Source organism: Macaca mulatta, chromosome 13 (assembly GCF_049350105.2).
Source record: "Macaca mulatta isolate MMU2019108-1 chromosome 13, T2T-MMU8v2.0, whole genome shotgun sequence".
NCBI classification, from domain to species: Eukaryota; Metazoa; Chordata; class Mammalia; order Primates; family Cercopithecidae; genus Macaca; species Macaca mulatta.
The window spans coordinates 52,179,271-52,197,034 of NC_133418.1; the positions used below are offsets into that span (position 1 = coordinate 52,179,271).

The 17,764-nt window shown below is 34.4% G+C and overlaps 1 protein-coding gene across 24 annotated transcripts in view; it reads left to right on the plus strand.

Moving 5' to 3' along the window:
• EXOC6B (exocyst complex component 6B) overlaps nucleotides 1-17,764 on the plus strand; it is a 678,312-nt gene that overhangs the window by 259,673 nt on the left and 400,875 nt on the right. For 20 of the 24 annotated variants that reach the window (XR_013402682.1, XR_013402683.1, XM_077959258.1 and 17 more), the window contains one exon: nucleotides 11,550-11,618. The exons of 3 other annotated variants lie outside the window; for them this stretch is intronic. Coding sequence is in view for 19 of the 21 variants with exons in the window: in XM_077959258.1 (XP_077815384.1) it covers nucleotides 11,550-11,618 (69 nt within the window). In the remaining 2 variants the exon portion in view is untranslated. Of the gene's footprint in view, nucleotides 1-8,602; nucleotides 8,609-11,549; nucleotides 11,619-17,764 lie in introns of all 24 variants that reach the window. One more of the 24 variants, XM_077959247.1, reaches the window with a different exon arrangement.

Consider the following 17,764-nt stretch of genomic DNA (forward strand, 5'->3'; position numbering starts at 1 on the left):
TGAAAGTTTGGTAAAAATATATGGAGTCATTTCCCGGTAAAATGTACATATATGCTGTCACAAAAACTTTTGCATGAAATTTCAGGGAGTTTATGGAATTCATTTTACCCCTAGGACCCAACTTAAGAACTGTGTTGTAGAACCATGTTTCTTGAAATTTAACGTGCATGGGAATCACCTGGGAAGCATATTGAAATGTAGATTGTGATTATACAGATTGAGAATGAGTCCAAGTCTGCATTTTTTAACAAGGTCCCTGATGAGGATGGAGCTCCTGGTGCCTGGAGCCCTAGAACATAAACATATTTCTATGTTGTAATTGTAGCCCTAGCAAATTAATACGTCCCATTACTTCAAAATTACTGCAGCACAACAATAATCAAGATATCTCAGAAGGCTTTCTATTACATGGCATTTGTATTTACATTAACAATTCCCTCCTGTTGATTCTATACTTCAAAAGAGACACCAAAATCTGGAGAGAGAAATCTGACATGAATTATTTGGTCAACAAATACTTATGTGACCCATACTCTATGACCAGTGGTGTGGATGACATGGTTACCACTGTTCCTTAACAGTTGGCAAATAAATTAAGTTGGCTGCAGAATGGGTGATTTAAACAAAAATCTGTTTTCTCACATTTCTGGAGGCTGGCTGTCCAAGATCAAGGTTCCACCAGGGTTAGTTTCTCCTAAGGCCTCTCTCCTTGGCTTGCAGATAGCTGCCTTCTAGCCGTATCCTTATACAGTTTTTTTCTTTGCTTATATCTCTTTTTATAAGGTGTGTCTTCCTCTTTTTATAAGGATACCAGTCCTATTGAATTAAAACCCCGTTCTTATGATCTCATTTAACTTTAATTACCTCTTTAAAGGCCCAGTCTCCAAATACAGTCACATTGGGACTAAGGACTTCAACATAGGAATTTGCTGAGGAGACACAATTATAGTCATAACACAATTTAGTCATAACAGAGGGTGTTTGGAAAGTATACAAAAAAGATTTGTTTTTAGAATGTACAAGCTTTTTTCTTTGTGATATTAGGGGAAATTATGTAATTTTTCTAAGCATCCCTTTTCTCACCTATGAAATAGTGACAATAATTATGTCAAATTGCTTGTAAAAAATTGTGGTTGTGATATTTGACCCAAATTTTAAAATATTGATTGTAAAACTTTCCATTGACAGGAAGGTAACAGAAAATGAGGATCATTCCTCGTTAAGCTAAAGGCTACTTTAGAAGTTTAGAGTTTAAACTTAGACTTAAATAAAGGCTGCCTTTACAAGTTTAGAGTTTAAACCAGAGGTTGCAGATTGGCAACCTATGGGCCAGAAACAGCTTGCATACTGGTTGTTGGCCTACACAATGCTTAAGAATTTTTAAATTAGTCGCCAACTTCTACAAGTCAATTAGATTCACATAAAAATCTAGATTTCTAATTTAGTTTTTTTCTAAGCATGGTAGTAATAGACTGGCCTTGAGTAGCAATGTTGCCATCAGGGATATGGTTTAAATGTGATGACAAAAATATAATACTGCTTATATTGGGTGTCTATCCAAAAAATATGGCAAAATAAAAAACAGACTGACAGGGCCACACTGATGTGAAAAAAAATAATGTGCTTTGTAAGAATAAATAATAGTCCTTGATATTTCATATACAAAGTATGTCTATTAAGAGAATATGATTTAAAATTGCCAGCATCCATCACTTAATCCCAATACCCATTGATACCTGTAGGCTTTGAATTTTAAACTTCTATTCTTAATGAAATCTGGCCTATTAAGGACATATGCAATCAAAAGAAAAGTAGGTGCCCATATATATAATGAAATACCAAAAGGGCAATTTAGAAGGTTGAATGAAAACGTTATGACATGCTTTAGACATTCTGTTTTGGTTTTCTTATTCCCAGTCTTTGCTCTTTTAGGTCTATCCATTGGTAAAGAGATATTATGACTCACATCAACTCAAGGTTTTTTTCTTTCTTTTTTTTTTGGTTGTGGTGATAGTGTAAATGCCCTGTTATTTTGAAATCATTTGCCTCAATTATAAACTTCGACCTCTCTTTTCAGGTCTTGTAGAATTTCTCTTTTATAGTCTCATTGATTATTCAAAGAACTTTACCTTGCACTAAGTTGCTAGTAATTGCAACGGTGGAATATGATCCTTTACCCCCTTCTTCTTGCCTAGAATGCCTTATTCTACTTTTATCTGAAGGACCCCTCAATTTTACTTCTTCTGTAATACACTCTTTTAAAAATTTTCTTTTACTTTTGAAGAAGTTTGCATCTTCAGAAAAGTTACACATGTGGTATCCATATATGCTTCACTTAAATAGTTCACTTATTAAAACTTGACACGTCCTCTCTCTCTCTCAAAAATTTGATTTTGAAAGAATAGGGGTGTGCGTGTGTGTGTGTGTCTGTGTGTGTTTGTGTGTATGTGTTTCTTTTCTCTCCCCAAACTGAGCCATTTGGAAGAAAGTGGCATGCATCATTCATAATATTTGGAACTCCAAATACTGTAATCTGTGTTTCCTGACAATGACGTTCTTCTATATACATACAATACAGTGATTACATCAGGAAATTTCACATTGATGGTGACACTGCCACTTAATATACAACCTTTATACAAATATCTCCAGTTGTTCCAATAATGTTCTTTCTAGCAGATTTTTTTTCCTTCATTTTTTTCCTTGCAGCCACATCCAGACAAATTTTACACATTAATTTTTACATCTTTTTAGTCTCCCTTAATATCCATCTGTTTAGGTACATCTCGTTATATCCTCATGACTAGAATCAGGTTAATCATTTTTGGCAGGAATATTACAAAGGTAATATTAAGTTCTTTTCATTGCATCACATCTGGAGGCACATATTGATTAAGATGGTGTTCACTAGATTTCTTGACCATAAAGGTACCCATCCTTCTTTGTAATTAGTAATGCATTAGACCATGTGACTATCCTGTTCCCTAACAACTTGTCACCCAGTGGTTTTAGAATTCATTGATGCCACTTTCCGGAATCATATGTTGCCATGGTTGTTATAAGATATTGTGATTTCCTATTTTTATCATTTCTTTCACATTTATTAGTCAGCATTCTTCTATAAAAATCTTTCCTTTTCTCACCTTATTTTTTGTAGTGTCAGTGTGGGCACATGGATAATCATTTTATATACAATGTGTTATATTCCATCTTGTCTTTCATTTTCATTTTCCACTTGTTCCAAATTATCCATCCAGTTTTTGAGCTCTGCTCTTTAATTTCTCTTCTTTTCCACAAGAAACCCCAGGTTCTGCCCCAGCCCTGGCATCAGCCATTTCTTCAGAGAGTTCTAATTTTGTTTACTGGAAAATGATATTTAGAAGCTAACATGGGTATTAGGTATACCCCTTTTGTGGACAGAGCTAAGAAATACACCTGCTACATTAATGTGTAGACTTAAAAAAATAAATCATGAGTTAAAGCTAATACTTCTAAAGCTAATATTAGAACTTACTTCTAATTCCAATCTAATGTAATACGTTTTTTCTGTCATTCTATATTTGTATTTGCAAATATTCTGGTTTCCAGAGTATCAGTATATTTACTCTTTTGGATAATTATATAATACCCAGAAAATAGTTGCAGAATTATTATGCAAATGTCACTAAAAGCAATAAAGTTATTAAGTTCAAGATTTCTTCACAGTTCTTTTAATCCTACAGTGTATCCCACTAACTCTGTATAGTTCAGAGTACTACGTTCAAACACTTTTGGCTAATTTTTTTTTCTTCTGTTTGATTGTTACCAAATTGATATATATATAATTAGGTTCATTTGTTTCTTTTTGTATTATTTTTTAGGGTTCAACTATCCTTATTTATTTAACTTTTTGACTATTTAAAATATGAACATGGTTCAAAGGCAAAACTATATAAGAAGATATATTCAGTGAAATCCCATTCTCATCCTTATCCTTTCCACACTGCTCCTACCCACCTTTTGTAAGTAATGAGTGTTGTTAATTTTTGTATGTATACCCTTCATTATACCTTAAGCAACATAATTATTAATAGCATAATACATATATATTTGTACTTTGTTTTTTTTATTTGAAATGTATTCTGAAAATTATTCCATATCAATTCATAGAAATATTTCTCATTCTATTTTTACTACTAAATAGTACTCCATTGTTTGGATGTACCATAGTTTATTCAGCCAATCTATACATGGACACTAAATGATTTCCAATTTTTTTTTATTAAAAAGTAGTGTTTTAACTGTACAGCTATTAGAATAGCTAAAATAAAAAAAATACATTACCACGTACTGTCAAGGATATAGAGCAAATGGAACTCATATATTGCTGTGAAAATGTGAAATGATAGAGTCGCTTTAGAAAACAGTTTGGCAGTTTATTATAATGTTGAACATACAGCTAGGAGTGGTCATATATATGACCTAGCAATCCCACTCCTGGGTATTGAACCTTCATGTTCACTCAGAAGCTTGAAGCTTAATATTTATAGCAACTTTGTGCATATATTACCAAAACTAGAAACACCCTAAATGTCCTTCAGTGCATGAAGGGATAAATGAACTGTGGTATATCCATAATTGAAGTACCACTCTGAAATAAAAAGGAGTAAACTGCAGAATGTATGAAACAACACAGATGAATCTCAAATGCATTATGTTCAATGGAAGAAGCCAGGTTCAAAAGGCTATAAACTATATGAGTCTATCAATATGACAATTCTAAAAAGTCAAAACTCTAGAGATAGAAAATGGATCAGTGTTTGCCAAGGGCTAGGCATCAGGAAACAATTTGACTACAAAGGGCCATAGGGAATTTTGGGGAGTGCTGAAACTGTTTCTTCTTATCTCGATTATGATGATGATTACAGGTCTATATGCATTTGTCAGAACTTACAGAATTGTTTACTAGAAAGAGTGAATTTTACCATATGCAAAACACTTTAAAACTTAAAAAAAAAAAAAAAAATCCTGAGAACTGTTTTTCCATGTGGTTGGAGCTATATCCTCAGGGTAGGTTCCTAGAAGCAGGATTGTTGAGTCAAGGGGTAAATGCACATATAATTCTGTTAGATAATGTCAAATTCTCCTCCACAGGGGTTGTACTGTTTTCGATACCCTACCACCCACCCCAGCAATGCATGAGTTGCCTATTTTCTTACAGCTTCTTTAAGAGAGTATTTATTTTAAGCTTTTGAATTTCGCCGTTCTCATAGATAAGAAACATATCTCTTTGTAGTTTTAATTTTCGTTCCTATTACTGTGGGTAAAGTTGAATATCTTATAAGTTTCAGGGCTATTTGTATATCTTTTTTGTAAACTGCTTATGTCTTTTGCCTATTTTTTGAATGATTTTGATTTTTCTTCATTGTTTATTAGTTCTCTATATATTAGGGATATTCGTTCTTTACCTATAATATTGTAACATTTTAAACCTACTTTTCCTCATCTTAATTTTTTATCCTCTCAGACCTTTTATGTTTAATACCAAGTAGTGCAAAATTGCCTCTTTTGCCTAAAGGTTTAGCGTTTCATAGCATATAGTGGACCCGTGTTAAATAAAGACCAGTTGAATTTTTGTTTCACCAGTGTTCAGCCTTTTTGTTTGTTTGTTTGTTTGTTTTGGAGACAGGGTCTCACTCTGTCACTCAGGCTAGAGTACAGTGGCATGATCTCAGCTCCCTGCAGCCTCAACTTCCCAGGCTCAAGCGATCCTCCCACCTCAGCCTCCTGAGTAGCGGGGGTACAGGCATATGCCATCACACCTGGCTAAGTTTTGCAGTTTTTTGTAGAGATGGGTTTCGCTGTGTTGCACAGGCTGGTCTCGAACTCCTGGACTCAAGCGATCCACCTGCTTTGGCCTCCGAAAGTGCTGGGATTACAGGTGTAAGCCACCGTGCCTGGCTCTCAGTGTTCAGCTTTAAGCAGAGAATTCTTGAGGGACTATCCTTTGACTTTGGTCACAGGTTTTTTGCAGTGCATCAGTAAGGAGAAATGGTGGTTTTTCTTGATTTTGTTCTGCTTAGTGCAAACACTTGAGTAATTAAGTGGTAATCTGCTTAGGGATTTCTCAGAAAGAATCCTAATAATTTGTGAGAAGCTCCTTGGCATAATTTTGCACTTTTTTGGGATAGGGCTCTGGCCACAGTATTCTTATATGCTAAAAGGCTTAGAAAATTCTTTATGCTTTTGCTAATTCTAGTCACTTAAAATTATAGGCCTTCCAGTTTGTTGGTGTTTCTGTGGTGTTTAGTCTAGCTGCATAAAAGCTCATATCCAAATGAATTCTACCCTTCTTTTCTCTGAATTTTGGGAAGCAACATAGATCTGAAATGCACACTGGTGAAAAATGTTTGCCAGACATTTCCTGGCTTATAGACATAATATGGGCTGTCAAAATTGATCCTCTGAATGCAAAGTCAGTGCTCCTTCAGCTAATCATTTGTTGTCTTCTCTCCGCAGAAAAATGCCTGGTACATTTTAATGACTTGAGATCTAAGTAATGCTCAGAAATAGGCACCAAGTCCCTGCATTCATTTACCAATACGGAGAAACTATTTTGTACTCAAATAATGAGTGAGAAAGATATCTAAATTCCTTGCAAATCTCTATCAAACTCTTTTTGGATGATCCATCTACTTTGAAAGCCTTCTTAAGAGAAAAATAAATGCTGTGTAGGTGTATGAGAGAGTGTGTGTGTCTGTGTATTTGTGTATCTTCTGGTGCAACTGTGGGAACAATAGGGCTGGAGTGTACTAATGCATTTCTGTTTTAATGTGCTGTCTTTATCGGCAGCAGAGGTAAATATCTCATAGTATGTCGCTACTCTTCTTGAGTGGAGGGAGGCAAGCAATCTTTTCTTATAGTGTATTCCCCTTTTCTAAGGGTATGCTTACCCAGCAGTAAAGCTGGTAGAGTTATTATATTTTTACCTGCAGATAATGTTTCTTTCCTGCCTTCCTTCACTAGTGAGTCTTTTAAAATAGAAAATATTTATGAACTCTGAATCCTTTTGGAGGAAGGGTTAGAAAAATATTAAATGAATATATCTGTTAAAACTTGAATGGCATCATGCATTTTAAAAATCAAAATATTCTTTTTTTAATATGTAAATGCATTTTCCTTATGTGCTATGAGAGGAACTTAACCATTTACTTTTCTGTTTTTAGAGACTTTCTTTTACCTGAACTAAGATGTATTAGAGAGGAAGAAAAATATATCCTAAAAGTCACATCCTGGTGTTTTGTAAAAATTCTTGTAATCAGAAATGTTGATGTTTCTTTTCCTCCTGATCATCTAATATTCCCATGTCTATGCTGAATCTGTATATCTTCTGTAATAAATATTATCTGTGGGGGCTCATAATATTTTTTCAGGGGCTTTTGATTTTTTAGGGGGCCTTTGATTAATCCCATTTTAAAATTTACGTTTGTTTTGTAACATCCTCTATTTTCAGACTCTTTTTCGTCATCTATACATTGGTCTCATGTGTTCAGTGCTATATTTATAGACTATAAATGCTCTTTAACAACAAATATTCCACAAACAAAAACTAGGAACTAATGCTTTGATTGAAGCTGTTAATAGGTATTATAAAAATATGAGAATAATTGTACTGAAACTAACAGATTAGCCATATGTATTGGTATCTAGTGGATACCAAACGTGGATGCCAATAGGATCCATTAGATGCCAATTCATGTACCTAATCTGTCAATGATCTCTAATTGATATGTGAATGTATATTTATAGAAGAATGTAATAGTTGCTTCCATGATATCTACCTCTGGATACTGAAGTTAAGGCATCCTCAAATGCTTTACTAGGTCATTATTTATCGGTTATTAAAAAATGTATCCTAGTTCGCTTAGTTTATGTAATGTTATAATATGCTCTGAGGCACAGATATCTTAGTTACAGAATGTAAAATCTTAACTACTATTTGATCCTCTGGAGAAAGGTTTGAACTGGCAAAAGGCACTAATGCTCTCCATTCAGAAACTATTTAGGGAATTAGGCAGCTGCTGTCCTTGGTGATGAAATTATTTCATGTAAATTCTTAAGGAAAACAACTAGTTAAAAAAAACAGGATAATCTTGAATATACTATTTGTGGCTACTATTTGTATCTTCATAGATCTATTTGAACTTCTAGAAAAATACAGACTCCAGTATCTTAAAGTCTTGAGTTCCTGACTGCCAGGCAGAGGAAATGTTTAACTATTCTAATCATGTTTCTGTATCTCAGAAAGAAAGCCCTTATGAGAGGAAATGACAACGTCCTACCACAAAGTTATCTCTTATCAGTTATAGTGGCAGTCGATGATGATTTGTCAAATTTGGACATGTGTAAAATGCAAGGGCTGTGTTATTTTCTTTGGAAAGGAAAAATTAGATGAAGCTGATAATAGAAGGAGTCATGGCTTTTGTTAGGAGACAGAAACTATTAGAAACAGTTATTGTTAGCTTAAGAAAGTGTCCTTGGACCCCTCCCTCTGCCCCAGCTGAAACCTAAACCTCCTTGAATCATTCTTTGCAACTTGAGGGGAGGGAGGGTCAAAGAAAAGGAAGAAGTATGAATATAGCTTTGACAGAGAGTTAGCATTTTAAATGGTGATCAAGATGTGGACCTTAAAACAGACCCATTTCTGTGAGTCAGGAAAAACTTCATTTTTTTCTGATACTCTTCCCCGCCCCTATTTATTTAGATTTTTGAAAGTTCACTTCTTATTCTTCCCAACCTATAGCATTCCTTCACAGCCAATGTATGTTGCTCTTCTCCTTTTGCCTTTCTGTAGTTGTGATTCTTTTTCATTAGTGGCAGCAGAGAAAACACATCTCACTCTAAGCAACATGAGTCAGTGCATACTTTACATACCTTTATCCTCACAGCACTCTTCTTGGTTCCTCATGGTGTTCATTCCTAGTGTTCTTCACAGAGGGGACCATAGAGGAAAAATGATTTCTAAATGTTAGGCTATTTTGGGAGTAGAGGTAAAGGTTGTGAACGGAAGCCGCATTTTACTCCCTTCTCTTTTTGTCTAGATTTCTGTGTACTGCTTTCAAAGCAGGCAGTCTTGTGCTTAGGAAGACTTAACTGGATGGTGGTTCCAGTGGCTAAGAAATAATAGAGACAATACTTACAAGTCAGAGCACTTTAGCCTGTTTGAAGCTAATAGAATGATGTCACAATAGCCTCAGAGAGAATAGATTTGGTTGTAAATATTTGTTGGAGATGACAAAAAAAGGCCTTTGTCTCCTTTCTAAATGTATCAATTTTTTTTAATAGTATGCCCACATAAACCAGTCTTAGCCCATTAGTAACAAAATGTCTTTGTTATGGGGCTCTGTTAGCTTATTTATCGCAGATTTTTAGGGAAATTTTCCCTTAATTTAGATGTTCATTCTGCAAGGGTGGGTCTGACATGTAAAAGGGCTAAGGCCTTGTCTGAGGAATGGCTACAAGCAGTTTCCTTTTGAGTGAAACTATGGTTCTGAGATGAAGTTAAACAAAATAAACTGCATGAAGAAGAATATATAAACAAAATTATGATTGAATTTGCTACTCAAAATTATGTAAGAAAAATTCTTTAAACTTTTTGTAAATATGTAACAGAATTCAAAAATTATTAATTCTAAATAAAAGAAAAATGTGTCATTTCCTATACAGATCAAACTTTTAAATATGTTTTCTTCTTGTCTTTTTTCATATGCATGTGTAGTTTTTATATAGTTTAAATACTATTGTGAATATCATGTTTGATGTTTTAACATTTTTCTTCTTTTGAGAATGTGTTTTGCTTAGCTGTAGGCTCTGGTTTTTTGGCAAGATAAAAGAAATTTTCCTCATATTTTGGCAAGATAAAATAGGCTCTGGTTTTTTGTCAAGATAAAATAAATTTCCTTTAGCTCTCTACTTTGCAGTCCAAAAGAGGAGACTGTAAAGATGTTTTAGTGTTGTGATTATTTCAAATAAGAGTGCCTAAAATGATCACCTGTGGACTCTTTATTAAGATGAAAATGAGTGTCCATTTGCATTCGTACAATTTTTATATGCTATTTAATCTTACTCTTTTTAAACTGCATGCTGCACATCTGTCCATATTTTTTTTCAGTAATTTGCAATGCTCATTACCTCTTCATAAGGTTTTTTTTTTTTTTTTTTTTTGTTTGTTTGTTTTTAGGTAAAGTTATTCTTGGGCCATGCTATAGGATGTTGACCATCTTACTATCAGTTTTTAGATTCACTTAAAAGTTTGTTGTGTGCTTACAGAGTATATAGTGCTATCAAGGAACTTAAAATATAGAAATTTAATATTTGCTGTCATGGGTGTGAAGCAGATGAACAGAAGAGTCAACAAGTTTGAACCCATAAATATAAAGGTGTGATGGTTCCAGAGGGAAAAGAACATAGGTGTTGTGCTGTTGAATTTTAGAATTAGTAGATTTCATTAAGAAAAGTATCTTGGTAAAGAAGCTATGCCCCAAAAGAAGAAATGAGATTTACTTTATGAAATAAGGGAAAATGACCTTGTAATTATGAATCAGCCCTACCCAAATTAGATATGCCTGCTGCTTATATTCTGATGAATTGTGTAGTTACCAGTGTTACAGTAAAAACTGGCAGGTCTTTATTTTGAATACTTCTTTATGTAATTTTTTCATTTTCTTTTTGTTTTATTTTGTTCAACATTTACTTTCAATATTTCCTTTTATTCTTGTTAAATCCCTATAAATCAGCTGATTAGTTTGTTTTTCAACTGAGGAAATCGAGCCCAAAGTAAATCGTGAATTACTCTTGTCAGATCACATAGCAAATCAGTTTTAGCATTGAAACTAGATTCCAGTTCTTACCTGATGTTTTTTTCTTTTACTTTCTCTTTTGATGTCTAGGTTTAATTAACATACACTATTCACATTAAAATCCATTGGTATTACTTCTTGGTTTGACTTTTCCATTCTTTGTCTTATTTTTCACATAATCTCCCCTCTTTTCGTAGCATATTTCTGATTTTGATTGCATGTTGACTTAAGTATTGATGAATTCTTGTGTTCTTCAGAAGTTGGCTGGCAGGCCGTGATTTATATTGTGTGGCTAATTTTGTTTTTAACTACTAAAACTTAGTTTTTTATGTAAACTCTCATATCTTTTAGAAAAAGTCGTCATGAAAGGTACATTCTCACATTGTTCTTATTTTCCCTTTAGAGTCCCATGGCCAAAGATGTATCTCTAAAGGCAAATGCAGGATTGGTACCACCTGTTTCTCTTCTCTGCTACCCATCCTTGTGGGCTTTGTCCCAGCCTTGGTGTATATCTTCACAGTTTATTAATTCTATGGCTCAAACATAAGAACTAGGTCTTTGGAAACCTATTTCTTTGTTTGTTTTATATTTCTCACTTAGAAGCTAGAACTGGCCTTTATAAAAAGAACCAAACACTTGAGTAGTAACAATTAAGGTAGTTGCTTTTAATAGCTTTGTTTGAATTTTTTTGTTGTAATCTTGTATTTGCAGGTACCTGGGGCCCAAGATTTGGTGGATTTCTCTCCAGTTTATCGATGTCTACACATATATTCTGTCCTGGTGAGTCTTTATCTGGCTCTGCCTAGTAAAGATGTCCATTGAGTTCAAAACTTTGCTTTCTCAACTTTTGGTAGTTTTTCTGTTTTTTATTAAGAGTGAAAAATGAGAAAACTCTTCTTGTTTAAGGACTGTTAATTATAAAAAGCAATTTTGAATCTCTTATGTTTTTATGTAATATGCTATGGCTAGTGACATTTCTCAGTCATCAATAAATCAGTAGCTTATAACTAGAAGTAGTCATACACATCCAGATTTCTGTTTTTAGTTTAATAATGTAATTATTTAAATAACAATATTCTGTCTTTACACATTAAAATAGTATTTGTGAAAATGTTTACTTTTTTATTCCTAATGACAATTATTCCTTTTGTCATGTAAAGCATATGGAAAAGGGAACCTCTCTGTGTGGGGGATATTATAGATGTCAATAATATTCTAAGAAATGATCCCTTTCTCCATTTTGGTAGTACACTCACATGCAGACACATAGATACACAGAAAGTGAATCAAAAATTAAACTGTAGCAACCAAGACAAATTGGTGAGAGAAGCCTATTATTGATTTTTATTTTTACAGAAACTTTCACTGGTGCTTGTATCAGGTTGTTTTTAATATGTTGAAGTATGTCTTATTGCTCAGTCTCTTATCAGTTTTTCTGTGTGTGTGTGTGTGTGTGTGTGTGTGTGTGTGTATATATATATTTTTTTTTTTTTCTTTTCTTCTTTTTGAGACAGAGTTTTGCTCTTGTTGCTTAGGCTGGAGTACAGTGGTGTGACCTCGGCTCACCACAACCTCCGCCTCCCTGGTTCAAGCGATTCTCCTGCCTCAGCCTCTTGAGTAGCTGGGATTATGGGCATGTGCCACCACACTCGGCTAATTTTGTATTTTTAGTAGAGATGGAGTTTCTCCATGTTGGTTAGGCTGGTCTTGAACTCCTGACCTCAGGTGATCCTCCGTCTGGGTCTCCCAAAGTGCTGGGATTACAGGTGTGAGCCACCATGTCCGGCCTCTTTGTTCATATATTTAACATAGTGTTACTTTGTCATTACTCCTGACAATTTGGGATACTGACCTATGGACTTTATGGTCTGAAGTATTTTGTGGTAGTTTTATTGGTTTGATTAAAAATCAGGTAGTTTCTTCTTCTCTCCCTCTTTCGCCCACTTCTTCATCTTCCTCTTTTCTTCTCTGTTTCTCTTTCTGTCTTCCCTCCCTTTATACTCCCTCTCTCTTAATCTACCATTCCTTTTTTTTTTTTTAAATAGGCAGTTAAAGTAGTGAATACTAAAAATAATGTGTAGCCTTATACTGTGATTTTTGTATTTACATTTGAATATAAGTATGTCTCACTAGTTTAAATGTCCATACTAGAATCACTCTAACAGTGGAGAGGCATTAGAATTAAATTTAATATTGCAGTAGCAGCAATTTCTCAGAAGACATTCTTTTTTTTTTTTTTTTGGTTTTATAAAGAAGCTCTGAATATCTTACTGCTAAAGTAACATATACTCATTTAGAAATTTTCAAGTTACAAAAAGTAAATAAAACAAAAGACATGAAAATAAAATTATAATTGCCTACGATTTCACACCTAGAGACCACCATTATTTATATTTTATGTATTTACATCTAATATTTTCAGACATTTTTAACAAAAATAAAATTCATATTGTCTGATATACGTACAATTCTTTTTTTTTAAAAAGATTTATTTTAGGTTTAGGGATACATGTGAATGTTTATTACATAGGTAATCTCATGTCACAGGGGTTTGTTGTATAGATTATTTCATTACCCAGGAATTAAGCCCAGTACCCAAAAGTTATTTTTTCTGCTCCTCTCCCTCTTCCCATCTTCCTCCCTCCACTCTCAAGTAGACCTTATTGTCTGTTGTTTCCTTCTTTGTGTTCATAAGTTCTTGTCATTTAGCCCCCACTTATAAGTGAGAACTTGGGGTATTTGTTTTTCTGTTCTTGCATTAGTTTGCTGAGGATAACAGCCTTCTGCTCCATTCATGTTCCTGCAAAAGACATGATCTCATTCTTTTTTATGGCTGCACATGTACCATTCCTTGTTATATAAAGGTCAAGCCAAATGTAGATTGAATTGTATCAAGGCATCTAAAACAAGTTGACAATCTTTTTCAATCACAAGTATAGATAAGAAATCATATACATCTTAGACTGTGACACTCTATTATCAATTCATAAAGGCCCCCCTCTTGTATTTTATTTTGTTTTATTATATTTTTTCCATTCATTCATTGTTTACAAGCCCAGTTGTCTTTCATCTCCAAGAATAATAACACTAATAAATGTAATATATGGTCATAGATGTGTAAATATCCTTGAAAAATGTATAGTGATTTGTAAATGTATGTGCTTTTAATTTACTCAAATGCTGTTGCGCTATGGTTCTAGTTTGCATTTCTCTGGTTACTAGTCAAAATTGTGGTTTTCTTTATAGACTAGTGGATCTTTTTAGATTTTTTTTCTATAAAGTGCTTATTTTTAACCTTTGTCCATTTTTTAAAATCGGGTTTCTTATTTTTTTCCCTCTTTTCTGAAAGAGTAATTTCAGAAATTCCTCATATATTGTAGATACTGACAGTTTAGAATGTTTAAAATGTCCTTTTTTCATAATTTGTCACCAGACTCTAAACTATGTCTATGTTATGTTCAGTGAAACAGAAATATTTAGTTTCCATGTAATCACATCCATCAATTTTAGCCATATAAGTTTATACTTTTGAGTTTTTTTTTTTTAAATACCTCTTTATCCTGCTGTCACAGAGTATTTACTTTATATTACGTTTAATATTTTACCATTTACATTTTCATCTTAACCCATCTTGGGTTCATCATTATATATAAGGGGACTTTAGAAAGTTCATGGAAAAAAGAAACTAAAACATAAAAATAAAAAATATGAACTTTATTTTTCAACAGAAGCTCCATCAAATTTAAGACACTTTGGTAAGCAATTATACCAGCCATTTAGCCCATCTCTAAAGAACTGAGGATCCTAGAAATTTAACCATGTCAATGTAGTCTTTTGTACATTATTAACTGAAGAAAGATAGTTGCCCTTTAAAGGCTTTTTAAAACTAGGAAACGAAAAGAAGTCAGAGCAAGCTAAATCAGGACTGTAAAGCGAATGTCTAATGATTTCCCATTGAAACTCTTACAAAATTGTCCTCATTTGATGAGGGGAATGAGCACAAGCGTTGCTGTAGTGGAGGAGGACTATATAGTGAAGCTTTCCCAGGCATAATTCTGCTAAAGCTTTGGCTAAAAGTCTTATAATAAGCAGATATTATTGTTCTTTGGCCTTCCTGAAGGTCAACAAGAAAAATTCTTTTAGCATTTCAAAAATCTGTTGCCTTGACCTTTGCTCTTGACTGGTCTGCTTTTTCTTTGACTGGACTACTTTCATCTCTTGGTAGCCATTGCTTTGATTATGCCTTGTCTTCAGGATTGTACTGGGAAAGCCCTGTTTCTCTTCTGCCACAATTCTTCAAAGAAACTGTATTAGTCTGTTGTCACACTGCTATAAAGAATACTGCTCGAGGTCGGGTGCAGTGGCTTATGCCTGTAATCCCAGCAGTTTGGGAGGTTGAGACAGGTGGATTGCTTGAGGTCTGGAGTTTGAGACCAGCCTGGGCAACATGGTGAAACTCTGTCTCTACTAAAAGTACAAAAATTAGCCAGGCGTGGTGGTGGGTGCCTGTAATCCCAGCTACTTAGGAGGCTGAGGCAGGAAAATTGTTTGAACCTGGGATGCAGAGGTTGTAGTGAGCCAAGATCATGCTACTGCACTCCAGCCTGGGCAGCAAAACTGGGGATTCACTCTGTCCCTTGAAAGCTGTGTAGAACTCCAGCAAAAGAAACTATCATCAGAGTGAACAGGCAACCTACAGAATGGGAGAAAGTATTTGCAATCTACACATCTGACAAAGGGCTAATATCTAGCATCTACAAAGAACTTAAACACATTTATAAGAAAAAACCAAAAAACACCATAAAAAGTGGGCAAAGGATATGAACAGACACTTCTCAGAAGAAGACATTTATGCAGCCAACAGACATATGAAAAAATGCTCATCATCACTGATCATCAGAGAAATGCAAATCAAAACCACAATGAGATACCATCTCATGCCAGTTAGAATGGTGATCATTAAAAAGTCAGGAAACAACAGATGCTGGAGAGGATGTGGAGAAATAGGACTGCTTTTACACTGTTGGTGGGAGTGTAAATTAGTTCAACCATTGTGGAAGACAGTGTGGCAATTCCTCAAGGATCTAATATTAGAAATGCCATTTGACCCAGTGATCCCATTCCTGGGTATATACCCAAAGGATTATAAATCATTCTACTATAAAGGCACATGCACAAGTATGTTTATTGTGGCACTGTTCCCAATAGCAAAGACTTGGAACCAACCCAAATGTCCATCAATGATAGACTAGATTAAGAAAATGTGGCACATATACACTATGGGATACTATGCAGCCATAAAAAAGGATGAGTTCATGTCCTTTGCAGGGACATGGATGAAGCTGGAAACCATCATTCTAAGCAAACTATCACAAGCACAGAAAACCAAACACCTCATATTCTCACTCATAGGTGGGAGTTGAACAACGAGAACACATGGACACAGGGCAGGGAACATCACACACTGGGGCCTGTCAGGGGGTGGGGTGGGGGGTCTGGGGGAGGGATAGCATTAGGAGAAATACCTAGTGTAAATGACGAGTTGATGGGTGCAGCAAACCAACATGGCACATGTATAGCTATGTAACAAACCTGCATGTTGTGCACATGTACCCTAGAACTTAGGGTATAATAAAAAAATAAAAAATAAAAAAAAAGAAAGTTGCGTAGAGCTCACATATGCAATGTGAACTCACTCAAGAAAAACACTACCTGAGACTGGATAATTTTAAAGAAAAGAGGTTTAATTGACTCACAGTTCTGCAGGCTTAACAGGAAGCATGGCTAAGTGGCCTCAGGAAACTTATGATGGAAGGTGAAGGAGAAGCAGGCACCTTGGTAGGAAAGAGAATGAATGTGAGGACAGGAAAAACTGCCATTTTAAAACCATCAGATCTTGTGAGACTCACTCACTATCATGAGAACAGCATGGGGGAAACTGCCCCCATAATCTAATCACTTCCCTCCCTTGACACGTGGGAATTACAATTTGAGATGCGATTTGGTTGGTGACACACAGCCAAACCATATCATAAATGGTTCAGGATCTTGATCCTCCACTTGTTTAAAATTTCCATTGAAAGTTCTCTGCTCTTTTCTGCAGCAGATCTGAGTGCAGTGGTTTTGTATTGAGTGGAAAGTTTGCTTGACTTCAATTTTTCAGAGAGAATTGTGTAATCTAAAGCTATTGAGATGTCTATGGTATTGGCTGTTGTTTGTACTGTTAATTATCAATCCTCTTTAATTAGGGCACAAACAAGATTGTTTTCTCAAAAATTGATGTGAATGGTCTATCACTGCAGGCTTCATTTTCAACATTGTCTTATCCCTTCTTAAAACAAATATCCACTTATAAGCTGCTGATTTCTTTGGGGCATTGTCTTTATAAACTTTTTGTAAAGCTTCAATGATTTCACCATTCTTCTACCTAAGTTTTACCATAAATTTGATATTTGTGCTTGCTTCAATTTTAGCAGAATTCATGTTGCTCCAATAGAGGCTCTTTTCAAATTGATGTCTTATACTTTTTAGTGCCTCAAACTAGATTCTGTTCAGACATGTTATAACAAGTTGGTACAGGCTTATTTTGGTGTAAAAATATTTTGAAATTCCTGCATAATTTTTTCATAATATGCATTTTCCATGAACTTTTTAAGACTCCTTGTATAATATAAGGCTTTATTTTTTTCCATATGATGAATTCAGTTTTATCAATTCCATCTACTATATAATCTGTATGTTACTCAGTGATTTCTGGTAGTACCTCTGGTAGTAAATTTCAATATTTACATCGTTCGGTTTCTGAGCTCATTTTTTGTTATATTATATTTTATAATATATCAAAATAGATGGTATAAAATAAATCCCTTCTCATGTCTCCTCTTTAAAATTGCATTAACTATAGATCTTTATTTTTCCATATATAT